At 59.7% G+C, this 12,379-nt stretch overlaps 1 protein-coding gene and 1 non-coding gene across 11 annotated transcripts in view; one reads left to right on the top strand and one right to left on the bottom strand.

Moving 5' to 3' along the window:
- SEPTIN9 (septin 9) overlaps positions 1 to 12,379 on the top strand; it is a 194,234-nt gene that overhangs the window by 104,456 nt on the left and 77,399 nt on the right. For all 10 annotated transcript variants that reach the window (XM_067021240.1, XM_059048824.2, XM_059048826.2 and 7 more), the window contains one exon: positions 9,804 to 10,445. In XM_067021240.1, coding sequence (XP_066877341.1) covers positions 9,804 to 10,445 — 642 coding nt within the window. The remainder of the gene's footprint in view (positions 1 to 9,803; positions 10,446 to 12,379) is intronic.
- TRNAG-CCC (transfer RNA glycine (anticodon CCC)) lies at positions 9,277 to 9,349 on the bottom strand. Its single transcript has one exon. It is a non-coding gene; the product is annotated as a tRNA-Gly (tRNA).

The raw sequence follows: 12,379 nt of genomic DNA, 5'->3' as shown, positions 1-12,379 counted from the left end.
CCCCAGGCTGGGCCGCACCTAGGCCCTCCTCCTCGGCCTTTCAGGAAGCATGGCCACCCCCCCCCCCAGCGTCCCCACCCTGGGTCAGGAAATTCTTCCCCTATCTGGCCCTCATCTCCTCACATGCGGCTTCAGCCCCCTTCCTTCTGTCCTTTTAGTGGAGAGAGCCCACAGCTGGCCTCAGAGGGGGAGGACAGATGGGTCTAAATGTGCTCATGTTCCCATAACTTTAATTGCATCAAGGAAAGAAGGAAGTCCAGCGTCTTAGGGTGACTGTTAAAGTCTGCCTGGAATGACCCCGTTGTCGCCAGAACCAGGGGGACCGGGAGATGGTCGGAGCGAGAAGAGGCCCCAGGTTGAGAAGTGGCTTCCTCGGGGCGTTTGCTGTGGCTTTTCTCTGTGTTGAGAGATTTCTTGAAGCAGAAGTTGCTATGTGGCTGTCCCGTGATGCCTGCCCGGCTCTCCGCTGTCGGGCTGCTCCCCAGCCCTGAGAGCCGTCACCCCAAGACCCTTCTCTGACGTCAGGGAGGGGAACACCGGCAATGAACCCGCCTTGGGTAGGCCGACCAGATAATTCATTGCCCCGATGGGGCCCTGTTGGGAATGAACAGGGGGCCCCGATGGATGACAGTGGAACAATGGGTGTGAGCTGGGACGTCCCAGGTGGGCTGGACACAAGGGCCCTGCCCCAGGAAGATGCGGGGGAGGCTCGGAGGCCAGGGGGCAGCCAGCGGCAGGAAGGGGCTGCTGGCCCAGGCGTTGGCAGCTCTGAAGGTCTGGGGTGACCTGATGGCTGGCGCAGGCTGAGAGGAGAGCGGTCCTTCCTGCCAGCCAGCCCCGATTCCAGGGCACCCGTGTGCTGCTCCCCGAGCTGGTGAGTCACTGCGGAAAGTGGCTTCGGCATCAACAGAGGCCGAGGAGGCTGAACAGGAAGGCCACGGCAGCCGAAAAATCTGTTCTCTTGATGCGTGAACTTCCTGCAGCTGCAAAGTGCCACCGGCCGGGGAGCTTCCAACGTAGCAGTGCGGTTGGTCTCTCCCAGGTCTAGAGGCCAGAAGTAGGATGTCAGGTGTGGGCAGCGTTGGTTCCTTCTGGAGACTCCGAGTGAGAGGCTCTTCCAGGCCCCTCTCCCAGTTTCCAGTGACGGCCAAGAATCCTCGGCGTCCCTTGGCTTGTGTGTGCGTCCCTGCGTCTTCACACGGCCTTCTCCTCTGTGTGTCTTCCTTTCCGTCTCTTATGAGGACACCTGTCATGGAGTTAGGGCCCACCCTAATCGAGGATGATCTCACTTCGAGATCCTTGCCTTAGTTACATCTGCAAAGACCCTTTCCCCACATCACTTTCACAGGTTCCGGGAGTTAGGACTCAGACCATTTGGGGGGCCACTGTTGGACCGGTGTCCTCTGCAGACGGCGTGAGATTTGGAAGCCCTGTGAAGGAATCGGACGGGACCCATCTTGGGTGGAATACACTGTGTAGCTGGGCTGGGGAGGGCTGGTTCTGCCTGTGTCCTTGCTAGCCAGGGCGCTCGGGAGCTTTTTCCAGGGAGAAATTAACGGGATGAATTCGGGGATTAAGAGAAGGTCTGTAATCCGAGGGCTGCCTGTTGACCACAGCTGCCACTGGGCTCCCTGCCCGTTGTGAGGGGTCTTGTTCGTGCCCCGAGTTGAGGGGGCCAGAGATCACCTGTGCGCTCTTTTTGTGCCTTGAAATGTCATGGGTGGGAAGGGCTGCGTTGGAGGGTCCCCCTGCAGTGAGTAGCAGCCTGGGAAGGGAGGAGGGGGCCTGTTGCTTTCTCTTGGCCCCACTTGGGAACCCAACGGGCAGGCACAGCAGACCTCCTTCCCACGTATCTGTTCCAGGGCGGGCCGTGGGCCAGGCCTCCGGGGGGCTGCCCGTGGGGAGCAGGAAGGCCCACTGCAGTGCCCGTGTCCTAACAGCCAAAGTAAAACACGATCCTCAAAATAAATTGCGCGGGGGAGGGGTTGACCTCGCATCTTTCACCTGGGCGTTAAGAGCCCCCTGGTGAACCTCCAGTTCTCAGGGACACTGGGCTCGCCCCGCACGGCCCCTCAGGGCTGAGGGAAAGTGGCTCAGCTTGGTCCTGTTGTCCAGAGCGCACAGGCCGTCACTGTGGGGCTGTGCAGGGTGCTGAGATGCAGGCCCGCATCTGGTCAGGGCCGGGAGCAGGGGCTGTGTGCCGCCTTCAGCCATGTGTGCAGCTAAGCCCAGGGCGGCCAGTGCCCTCGGCCAGCACTCCGGGACCCGGAGCCGGAGCGGGAAGCGGGACGGGGCTGGCACTGGACAGGGTTCTTGGGCTGCCGCTGGCCCTGCAGCCCAGCCAGCCAGGCCTGCCCAAGGAGGGCAGGGGAGAGAGGCCCGAGGGGAGGATTTTGAGCTGAGAGTGCCAGTGCTGGGCCTTGTCTCTTCCTTTGTTTGGACTTTGGCTGGTTTCTTGTGTTTCTCAGTGGGAAACCCAGGGCCACCCGCTGACAGTGCTGTTTACTGATGTGTCCCTGTCCAGGCTCTGCTCAAATCAAACACTGTGTCTATTTTAAGCCCTTCCTTTTGGACTATTTTACTTCCTGAGGACACCCCCTCCCACTTTCCCCATCTGCATCCTCTTCCCCGCCCTGAGCCTACCGCCCCCCACCTGCTCTCACCTGCCCTCTTAGCCCTGCCCCTCCTCCACTGGTCCCCGTCCCCCACCCCCACCCCCACCCCCGAGGCACTTCCTGAGACAGGGATTCAGCTGGGAGGTGATCCCAGGTGGTCCCCAGACATGGGAGTGAGACACCACTGGGGGTGCTGGGGGACCCTGCACCAAGCCCCCCAGAGTGTTTACCCTTCAGTTGCTGCCTCAAGGCTGAGTGCCAGGGAAGCACTGTTAACCCCTTCCTGCCTTCTGGGCCTGGGCACCAGGGGGGCACCAGGGGGGCGCAGGGGAAGATACTGGCCGTGGGTGTGATGGCCGGGGGTAAGGCACGTGCAGCCTCGGCCACCAGTGGGGCGACCACACGTGCACGTGTGCACCCCCACCCCCCGGGGTGCATACACAGATGGCGGCTACACCGACAACGGTCGCGTTTGCTGCCCGGGCACCACTGTGTCAGCGCCTCAGCGTGACACGTGGGGAAGCAGGTGCCCGGAGGTGACTGTGGTTGTGCCGCCGCCTGTTGGAGCCCCTGCGTTAGGCCCCGAAAGCAGGAGCCCGGTGTGCATCCAGGCTGCAAGGCCCCCACGTCCGGCCGGCTCTCGGCTCATCCGGGGCACGCGGGGCCTTTGTCCTGCCCTGCCCTCTGCCTGGGATTGTCCCCCTGGCCCTGCCCTGCCCCGTTTTCCCCAGCGAATGTGTTCTTCCGCCGGGACCAAATCTTGCTTTTGTGGCCTTGGGCTCCTTTCCTTCGGAGGATTGTTACTTCAGGGACTGGCCCGTTGGCCCACCGATCCCTGTTCCATCTTCCCTGCTGCCCTGGAGGGAGCTTGTCCGCCCAGCTGCAGCCCCAGCTCCCTGTCCTCACGGGAGAGCAGGAATTGGGGGGTTGCATCCAGGCCGCCCCAGGGGTCGCACACGCTCCAGACTCAACTCTGTTGAGTCTGACGGCCCATGCGCTTAGCTTCAAGGTTGAGTTTTCCTGTGACCTTTCGCTGCAGCCTCAGGCCAGGGAGCAAGGAGGTGCCCTTCGCCTGGCACCCTGTGTTCCCTGGGTGTCTCACCCTGGCTCCCAGGTGGCCGTTGTTTCTGTCAGGACAGAACCTGCTTTGCTGCTGCCTGGAAGAGACTCACTTTCACCAGGGGCCACGCTCCTGGAGCCTGAGCCCAGAATCAGACCCCTGAGCTGGGCAGTGGCCACGTCGCTCCTCCCGCTGGAGCTGACCATGGCTTTGTTTGGACCTTGTCCTCTTAACAGTTCCCTGCATGACATTTGTCCCAGGCTGGAGCAGGGCTTTGTGGCTCACCCCGTGTCCCCTCCCCAGACGGAGGCCCGCGGTGCGCTCCAGGAAGTGTTCCTGGAGCGGGGAGAGGCTTGCGGGCAGGCAGCGTGCCTGCGGTCAGAGCGGGGGCGCTCACAATGGCCTCTTGTGTGCCGCACATTCCTCCTTAAACAGGCCCAGATCCAGGCTGCCCCTGCCTCGACCCCCATGCTCACGGCGACGGGAGGTTTGCATCTGGCCAGGCTGGCCAGGCGGCCCGGCCTCTGCAACAGCCAAGACCGTAGGTGTTTGATGGACCGGGAGAGGCTGGGCCAGGAGGCGCAGTTTTCCACACCCTCCCCCTCTTCTTAGCAAGGTTTGTTTTTTAAGAGCAGTGTTGACGGTCTCATCCCCTGAAACTATGAAGTGACCCACATTAGCATAGGCACCTTGGGAAAAGGCAGGAAAGTGTAATGAATTAAACGGCCACCTTAATTCCATCCAGAGACGGCTGTTTTCCTCGAACGTGCGTGCGCCCTGCACATGTGTGTGTGAGATGAAGTCAGGCCCGTGCATACATCTTGGATCCTGCTATTTTTACTTAGTATTCTCAGCATTTCTCATCTTCAGAACCGTGATTTTGATGACTTTGCAGGACTCTGGCATATGGGTTCAGAAAAATCTACGTAAACTTCGAATTGTTTCCAGCATTTGCTGTTTTAATGCTGATGCAAACATCCCGTACATAAATCTTTCTGTACGTCTGATGATTTCCTGGGGGTAAATTCCCAGCAGTGGGCCAAAGGGCACGGCAGTCTTCAGGCTCATGTGCTCGTGGGGAAGGGCTGATGGGGGCCTCCTCATGAGGAGGACTCACTGGGGGGCAAGCAGCGTTCAAGCCCGGCTTTGGGGGTTCTTGATTTCACGAGAGGGAGAACGGGGGCGTTCTTACTTGGGAAATGGTGTGAGGATGGGTGGGCCCCCCGTGCCCTGTGGGAGATGTCAGTCCTTTTCCCTCCGAGTGGCAGTTCGGGGACCCCCCCAGTACAGCCTGGTCCCATGTTTGTTTGGTGCCCCGCAGACATGCAGTTTGTCCCGTCCAGCTTTGGGGCTGTTGTGGGGCGGGGGGCGGTCTCTTGCCTGCCCTCTGAGGGCATTTAGCATCCTGCAGACAAAAGAGGAAGCAGCACAGCGCCACTCCCCACTGCCCTGGTCCAGTGAAAGGCCACGTTTCTGCCTGTCGGTCCCCCATCAGATGCAGCCACGTAAGGGCCTCCGGTCTGCACTCTTGCTGGCTTCCTCGGCCGCACTTGGACCCCCTGGGCTGCCTCTCCGCCGGGGGTGGGGAGAAGAGTAAAGTGGAAAAAGCACCCACTGCCGTGGTGGATCCTAGCCATTCTCCACAGAGGAAGTTAAAGGAGTTTCCAGGGTGAGTTTGACCCTGGAAAGGGAGGGGTGGCTGTGCGTGTTGGGGCAGGGCCTGGAGCATGTGTTTAGGACTTCCGTTGGGGTATGGGATGCTGGGGGACCCTGTCCTGCCAGCTTCGTGACAAGCCGTCTCCTAATTCTTCCCAGCTGGGTGCTAATTGTGTCATGACATCCTCTGTATAGAGGCGGCCGCTCCTAGGGTATCCCTCGCACAGCCTGCCTTAAAGAATGATCTTTGGTTTCATCACCAAATATTCCGGTGTAAATCTCGAGCAATGTTATTCTCGTGATGACTTCTCCTACCGTCCGGGGTTTTGTGTGATTCCTGGAAAAGGAGTCAGCTTTTCCTCCTCTGGGTGCCTGATACAGCAGTTCTGGAGCTCCGCCACGCTTCCATTGGTCCATCCGTTGGACGTTTCTACTTCTTTTTTTTTTTTTTACGTTTTGGCCACACCTCCCGGCTTGCAGAATCTTAGTTCCCTGACCAGGGATTGAACCTGGGCCCACGGCAGTGAAAGTGCCGAGTCCTAACCACTGGGCCACCACGGGACGTCCCTGGGCGTTTCTTGAGTGGGGCTGGGTGCAGAGTGGGCGTGACAGCACCAGCGGAAGAGCCCCAGACCACCTTGTAGCCCAGAGGTTTCATCCCTCTAACGGTCCCCGTGGCTGCTGTAACAAATGACCACAAACAATGTGGCTTAAAGGACAGAAACTTACTCCCATGGTTCTGGAGGCCAGAAGTCCAAAAGCAAGGTGTTGGCGGCGCCAGCTTTCTCCAAAGCTTCTAGGAAAGAATCCTTCCTGGCCTCTTCCAGCTTCTGATGGCTCCAGGCATCTTTGGCTTGCGGCTGCATCAGCCCAGTCTCTGCCTCTGTTGTCACATGACCTTCTTCTCCGTGTCTCTCAGCTCTCCCTCTTCTTTCTTTTATAAGGACACTTACCGGACTCAGAGCCCACCCTAAATCCAGGATAATTTCATCTTGAATCCTTGCCTTGATTACATCTGCAAAGACTTTCTAAGTAAGGTCACATTCACAGGTTCTGGGGGTTAGGACTTGGACGTAGCTTTTGGGTTGGGGGGGGACACTGTTCAACTCCCTACAGAACCTTAGAGGAGAGTGAAACTTCTCAGGCTGAGATGGGGTTGAGGGCCTGGTGCCTCCCTGCTCTGGGCCCACAGTTACAAACCTGTGATCTGGTCTGGCCTTTACGTTGTGTAGAAGAAGCACCCGAGGCCCAGGAAGGGCTGGAGGGCTGGCGGGCTGGCTCGCGGTGTAACAGAGGAGAGGACTCCGGCTCTCTTCCCAGGGAGCCCCCACCCCCGAAGTCAATCGCAGCAGACTGGGGTGATCAGGATGACACGGGAGGGAGTGGAGTGAACTGCATGGGGCCACCATGGCAGACTTCGGGAGGAGGCAAGAGTGAGCCTGGCTTTAGTGGGGGGACTTGAAGTCCTTGGGTGGGGGCAGTGCTTGTTTGTGGGGATGGCGTAAGCCTTCAAGAACTCCCATCAGCCCTGGATGTTTGCTGAGCAGTGACCGTCCTGATGGTGGGAACAGCCCTTGGCCTCTCAGAGAGAACTAGACTGATGGGGGTGTTGGCGCTGGCCAGTGAATGCCTGGATAGATAATATAGCCGAGTGCTAAGCGTGCAGATGATTCGGGCCCAGGGAGTGTCACGTGCCAGGAAGAAACACAGAGCAGCCGAAGAGAGGAGAGGGTGGCGGATGGGGCCGGGTGTGTGGGTTCTGTGTAGATTTTGTGTTCCGGGGAGCAGTGATCTGTGTGCCGGCCTGTCTGGCTCCAAGTCATCGCCGAATAGGGCCTCCCGACTCAGGGAGGCCTTTGCTTTGGTGCAGGGTCTTAGTTCATGAGTTGCAGTTGGAGGTGCATTCACATGGGCTCCCCAAGAAGGGGGCTCTCCAAACAGGGGCACAGACCTTGTCGGGACTCCCGGGAAAAGGTCGTCTTATTCCTGTGGGGCAAAGCTGGGAGAGAGCCCTCACCCACCTAGTTCCTGTTCTCCCAACTTGGCCCCAAGGAGCTAACACCAAGTACTCTTGGACATGCACATGCCTAGGTGGCTGGGGTGTGGACCCCTCCTCGAGGGAGCTCACAGACAGTCAGGAGCCACCATCAGGGATGCTTTGGACAGTGCTCTCGGGCCGGGGGTAGACCAGATGTCTCGGGAGGCCCTGGGAACCATGAGAGGACAGAGTTCTGGGCTCTCAGCCCTGGACTTTCTGGCCAGTTTAGCAGGCACTTGACCTCTCCCTGGGCACTTGAGGCTTCTTTGGATGGGCAGTTTGTACCCTGCATATCTTGCTGGACAGCCCCCGGTGAGAGGCAGAGCTGCGCCAGGTGGGGTCCTTGCACGGGCACACACCCCTGCCGCACTCGGCCACGTGCCTATCAACCAGAGGTCACGGCAGGGCCCGCTGGCCGAGTGCAGCCCTTGGATGTGATTTCCTTTGACTGCACAGTGTTTTTAAAGGGGTTGTTTTGCCTTGTTTGTGCCAGCGTTTAAAAATCAGGAGAAAACATATTAAAAAAAAAATCCAGATTTTCAGATTCTCTTGAATCAGGCGCCCTGGCCACATTGCACACACATGCCTCCTTGGCCGCATCGAAGCTCAACAGCAGGTGTGTCCCTGAGTCATTGCGTGGTGATGTTCCCGCTCCCGAAATCTACACAGCTCCCTCCCTCGGAGGACATTTCCCACCCCTGCAGGGCCTCGGGGACGGTCGAGCTTTGTGACCCAGGATTTTGTGCCCTCTGTCCACCGAGAAGGAGGTGTGCCCAGGGCTTAGACAGAGTCCCCCAGGGGTGTCACGTTTGGGGAACTGGTAGTTGCGGCAGCCAGGTATCAGGGTCTGGGGTCTCCTTTGCTTCCCCCTACATCCAGTGCTTCAGAGCACACATGCCCCTGGCCACCCACCCACTCAGCCACCCACTACACCCTGGTCTTCTGGAGGAGGTAATGTCCACGGGGAGGAGATGAGGGCTGTGTTGGAATTTGGAGGAAGGGAGACTGGAGGGAGGGGCCGCTCAGAATGGCCCTGAGAGCTGGTGTTTGGGGGCTGGGGACCAGCTGCGGGCCGGGGGGTGGAAATCCCTGTAATCCTGGGCTCCCGGGGCTGTGAGGTGAGGTGGGGAGGGGGAGGGGAAAGACACCCTCAGGGGTCGCTGAGGGCGCGCTGTGGCCAGGCTGGGGAGGAGCCGGTGCGTGTTCCTGTCCCACGGGCCCCTTCCCACTCTGGTCTTTGTAACCGGGAGCAGCTGGTTCTCGTTTGCAGCACGGCTGCGGGGATAGTGGCTTCTCAGGTACTGTCCCCACCGCCTTGGGAGGGAGCAGATCCTGGCGGAGATGGCGGGTGGCCGGGTGGAAATGCTGGGCTGTGGGGTGGGAGTCGGGTGGTCAGTGTCCTGCGTGGGCCCAGGTCCGGCTGGGGCAGGTGGTAGAGGATGGAGGCAGAAGCAGCCGGTGTGAGGACTAAGAAAGGCAGCGGTGTGAACTCCGCCCAGGATCTCCATTATCCCACCAGAAAGGAGGGAGAACCTGGGCCTCGGAGTTGGATGCATCTTCCAGCTCTGCTACTCACTCCACGCCACTGTGCACTTTGCTTAAGCACCTGGGCCTCAGCTTTCCCATCTGTATCAGGGGATTATAGCATCGTTTACACCATGGGGTTAGGGTGGGGAGCAAATGTGCTTATGCACAGTAAGCCCAATGCCTTGCCTGTGTTAAAAGTTCCAGCGTTGGCTGTCCATGCTGTTGTTGATATGGTGGTGACATTCCCATCGAGATTCTTTTTTTTTTTTTTTTTTTCCTAGTGAATTTTTGTATTTATTTATTTATTTTTATTTGGCTGCGCCGGATCTTAGTTGCGGCACGCGGGATGTTTTTAGTTGCGGCGTGTATGCGAAATCTGGTTCCCTGACCAGGGATCGAACCCGGGCCCCCTGCGTTGGGAGCGCAGAGTCTTAACCACTGGACCACCAGGGAGGTCCCCCCATCGAGATTCTGATTGGTTAGGGTCGTGGCTGTTATTACTGGGGACACCTCCCCACCTCTGCTGCTGCTGGTGGTGTTTGCTGAGGGTGTCTGTGTTGGGTGGAGGTGAGGAGGGAAAGAAGTCAAAGGCCCCTCGCTTGAGCCAGAGCATCCTTATAGAAAATGGAGCTGGCGGGACCGTGGCCACGGCAGGACAGAGAGGACAGGGGGCGTCCTCCAAGCTTCCGCCTTTTCTCTGTCTCCCAGAACACGTGGCTGCTGGTGCCTCAGTGCCCTAGTAGAGTGGGGCTGCCCTCCCTTCTTCCTGAGAGGTGAAGGGCGCAAGAGTCTTCCCAGGGGCCCCTTGCCGTAGGGGCCCCTGCCGTCTGCTGTTCACGGATAGCGGGATGTTCCCAGGGGTTCCCGAGCCGTCTACTTACCACATTCTCCTCGCTTTCTCTCTCAGCCTTGAAAAGATCTTTTGAGGTCGAGGAGGTCGAGACGCCCAACTCCACCCCAACCCGGAGGGTCCAGACTCCCCTGCTCCGGGCCTCTGTGGCCAGCTCCACGCAGAAGTTCCAGGACCTGGGTGTGAAGAACTCAGAGCCCGCGGCCCGCCATGTAGACTCCCTCAGCCAGCGATCCCCCAAGGCTGCCCTGCGGAGGGTCGAGCTCTCGGGCCCCAAGGCCGAGCCCGTGTCTCGGCGCACCGAGATCTCCATCGACATCTCGTCCAAGCAGGTAGAGAACGCCGGCACCGCTGGGCCGTCCCGGTTCGGGCTCAAGCGGGCTGAGGCACTGGGCCACAAGACGCCAGAGCCCACCCCTCGGAGGACGGAGATCACCATAGTCAAGCCCCAGGAGTCAGCCCACCGGAGGATGGAGACCCCCGCCTCCAAGATCCCTGAGGTGCCCGCCATCCCCACCGCCGACGCAGCCCCCAAGAGGGTCGAGATCCAGGTGCCCAAGCCAGCCGAGGGGCCCGCCTCCCCCATCCCACCCCAGACCCTGGAGAATTCGGAACCCACCCCGATGTCTCAGCTGCAGAGCAGGCTGGAGCCCAAGCCCCAGCCGCCCGTGGCCGAGGCCCCACCCAAGAGCCAGGAGGGTGAGTAGCAGGTGCTGGCCTTCTGAGCTGCAGTGATTTGGGGGGTGGGGAGCTGGCTTTGCCCTGGAGTCTTGGAGGAAGTAGCTGAATATTGAGAGGGGGGGCGCGTATACTTCCGAAGGCTCAGGGGAGGGGACTGGCAGCTCTTTCTGTCCACGGAGCATGGACCGAGATGCAGCAAGTTGGATTTGAGTTAGACTCGGCGAAGAATCTCTGGGTTGTGGAGGGCCCCTGTTAATTGGTCCACAAGGCCGTGGTGTAACCTCTGCTGTGAGCCCAGGACTTGGGGGCAGGAACCGGGGCAGGCTTGTGTCGGGGCTGGATGGGTTTGAGACCCAAGGACAGGCGGTCACATTCTTTTTTTTTTGCGGTACGCGGGCCTTTAACTGCTGTGGGCCTCTCCCGTTGCGGAGCACAGGCTCCGGACGCGCAGGCCCAGCGGCCACGGCTCACGGGCCCAGCCGCTCTGCGGCACGTGGGATCCTCCCGGACCGGGGCACGAACCCGCGTCCCCCGCATCGGCAGGCGGACTCTCCACCACCGCGCCACCAGGGAAGCCCCAGGCTGTCACATTCTTGGTGGCTGGTGGTCACTGGGCCGTGGGGAGGCAGGCTCCTGCTCAGGAGGGGATTGTGACTGCCCTGCTGGTACCCCCGGGGCAGCGGGTGAGGAGGGGCTTTCTGCACAGGAGGGTCTTGTCTTCCTCTTCTTCCTTCCCAGGTAGGGAGGGTTGTGGCCAGATGCAGAGGGAGCGTGAGAACGCCTCATCTCTGCATGCTAATATTTTCGGGGCTGCCTGGAGGGGGTCCCAGGCCAGGGAGCCCCGTGATTCCTGCTTACAGCTCCACGCGGGGGTGTTCTGCTTGGCTACCATCCTCGGAGGGTCCAAACCCGGGCTTGTGCTCATGGGGAGCTCACAGGGGAGGTGGTGCCCATCCCGTGGGACACTGGTACTGCCCCCCAGGGAGGGTCTTGGCCCCATGGGCTGTGTTACAAGGTGCTGGCTAGGTTGGAAGCCCAGTGAAAGCTGGGTCCAGTTCTGGTCCCGGGACTCGGAGCTCAGTAAATGTTCAGTAAGTGTCCTTTGGGTTGAACAGCAGAACATTCTGGGATTTTTAAAAATTATATTTAATGGTGGTAACATACACATAACAACACTGACTGGTGGTGTAGCCTTTTTTTTTTAAATTTATTTTTATTTTTTGCGGTACGCGGGCCTCTCACTGCCGTGGTCCCTCCCGTTGCGGAGCACAGGCTCCGGACGCGCAGGCTCAGCGGGCACGGCTCACGGGCCCAGTCGCTCCGCGGCACGTGGGATCTTCCCAGACCGGGGCATGAACCCGTGTAGCAGGTGTCAGAATTTCCTCCCTTTTTAAGGCTCAGTAATATTCCATTACGTGTAGACCACACTTTGCTTATCCATCCATTGTTGATGGGTGCCTGGGGTCCTGCTACCGCTTGGCTCTTGTGAATAAAGCTGCTGTGAACACGGGTGTGCGAGTATCTCGAGTCCTTGCTTTGAGTTCTTTCAGGTTTTCCCTTTCGAATGAGAATTTTCCTGTGGTCAGTGGACGTGGGGGCTTGTGATGGGGTGGGGTAGGCGTGTTGGTAGAGCAGCTGCATTCTGCACAAATGCACATTTGACCGAGCAGGTCGGGTGGGCCGAGGGGCTGACTGAATCTCCTCTGACGCTGGCCACGCTGTGGGCAGCAGGGGCCAAGAGGTCCCTTCCAGCCCTGGTGTGTGAATCTGCATCTCCCCAGACGTGACCCTGCAGAGCCACGCCCCCCACCCCCAGGTGCGCTGGTCCAATGTCAGGACGCATGGCTGGTGTTTGGGGAGCGTCTGGGAGGCCGTTTCCTTACCATCTTCTGCTGGTCCAGGGCCTTTGCTGCCGGATACAGCTGCGTCAGGGGTGAGGTGTTCGCGCTCAG

Source organism: Kogia breviceps, chromosome 19 (genome assembly GCF_026419965.1).
Source record: "Kogia breviceps isolate mKogBre1 chromosome 19, mKogBre1 haplotype 1, whole genome shotgun sequence".
In the NCBI taxonomy this organism is placed as follows: Eukaryota; Metazoa; Chordata; class Mammalia; order Artiodactyla; family Physeteridae; genus Kogia; species Kogia breviceps.
The sequence above is the reverse complement of the archived record's forward strand: the minus strand, read 5'-3'. Positions and strand labels throughout refer to the sequence as shown.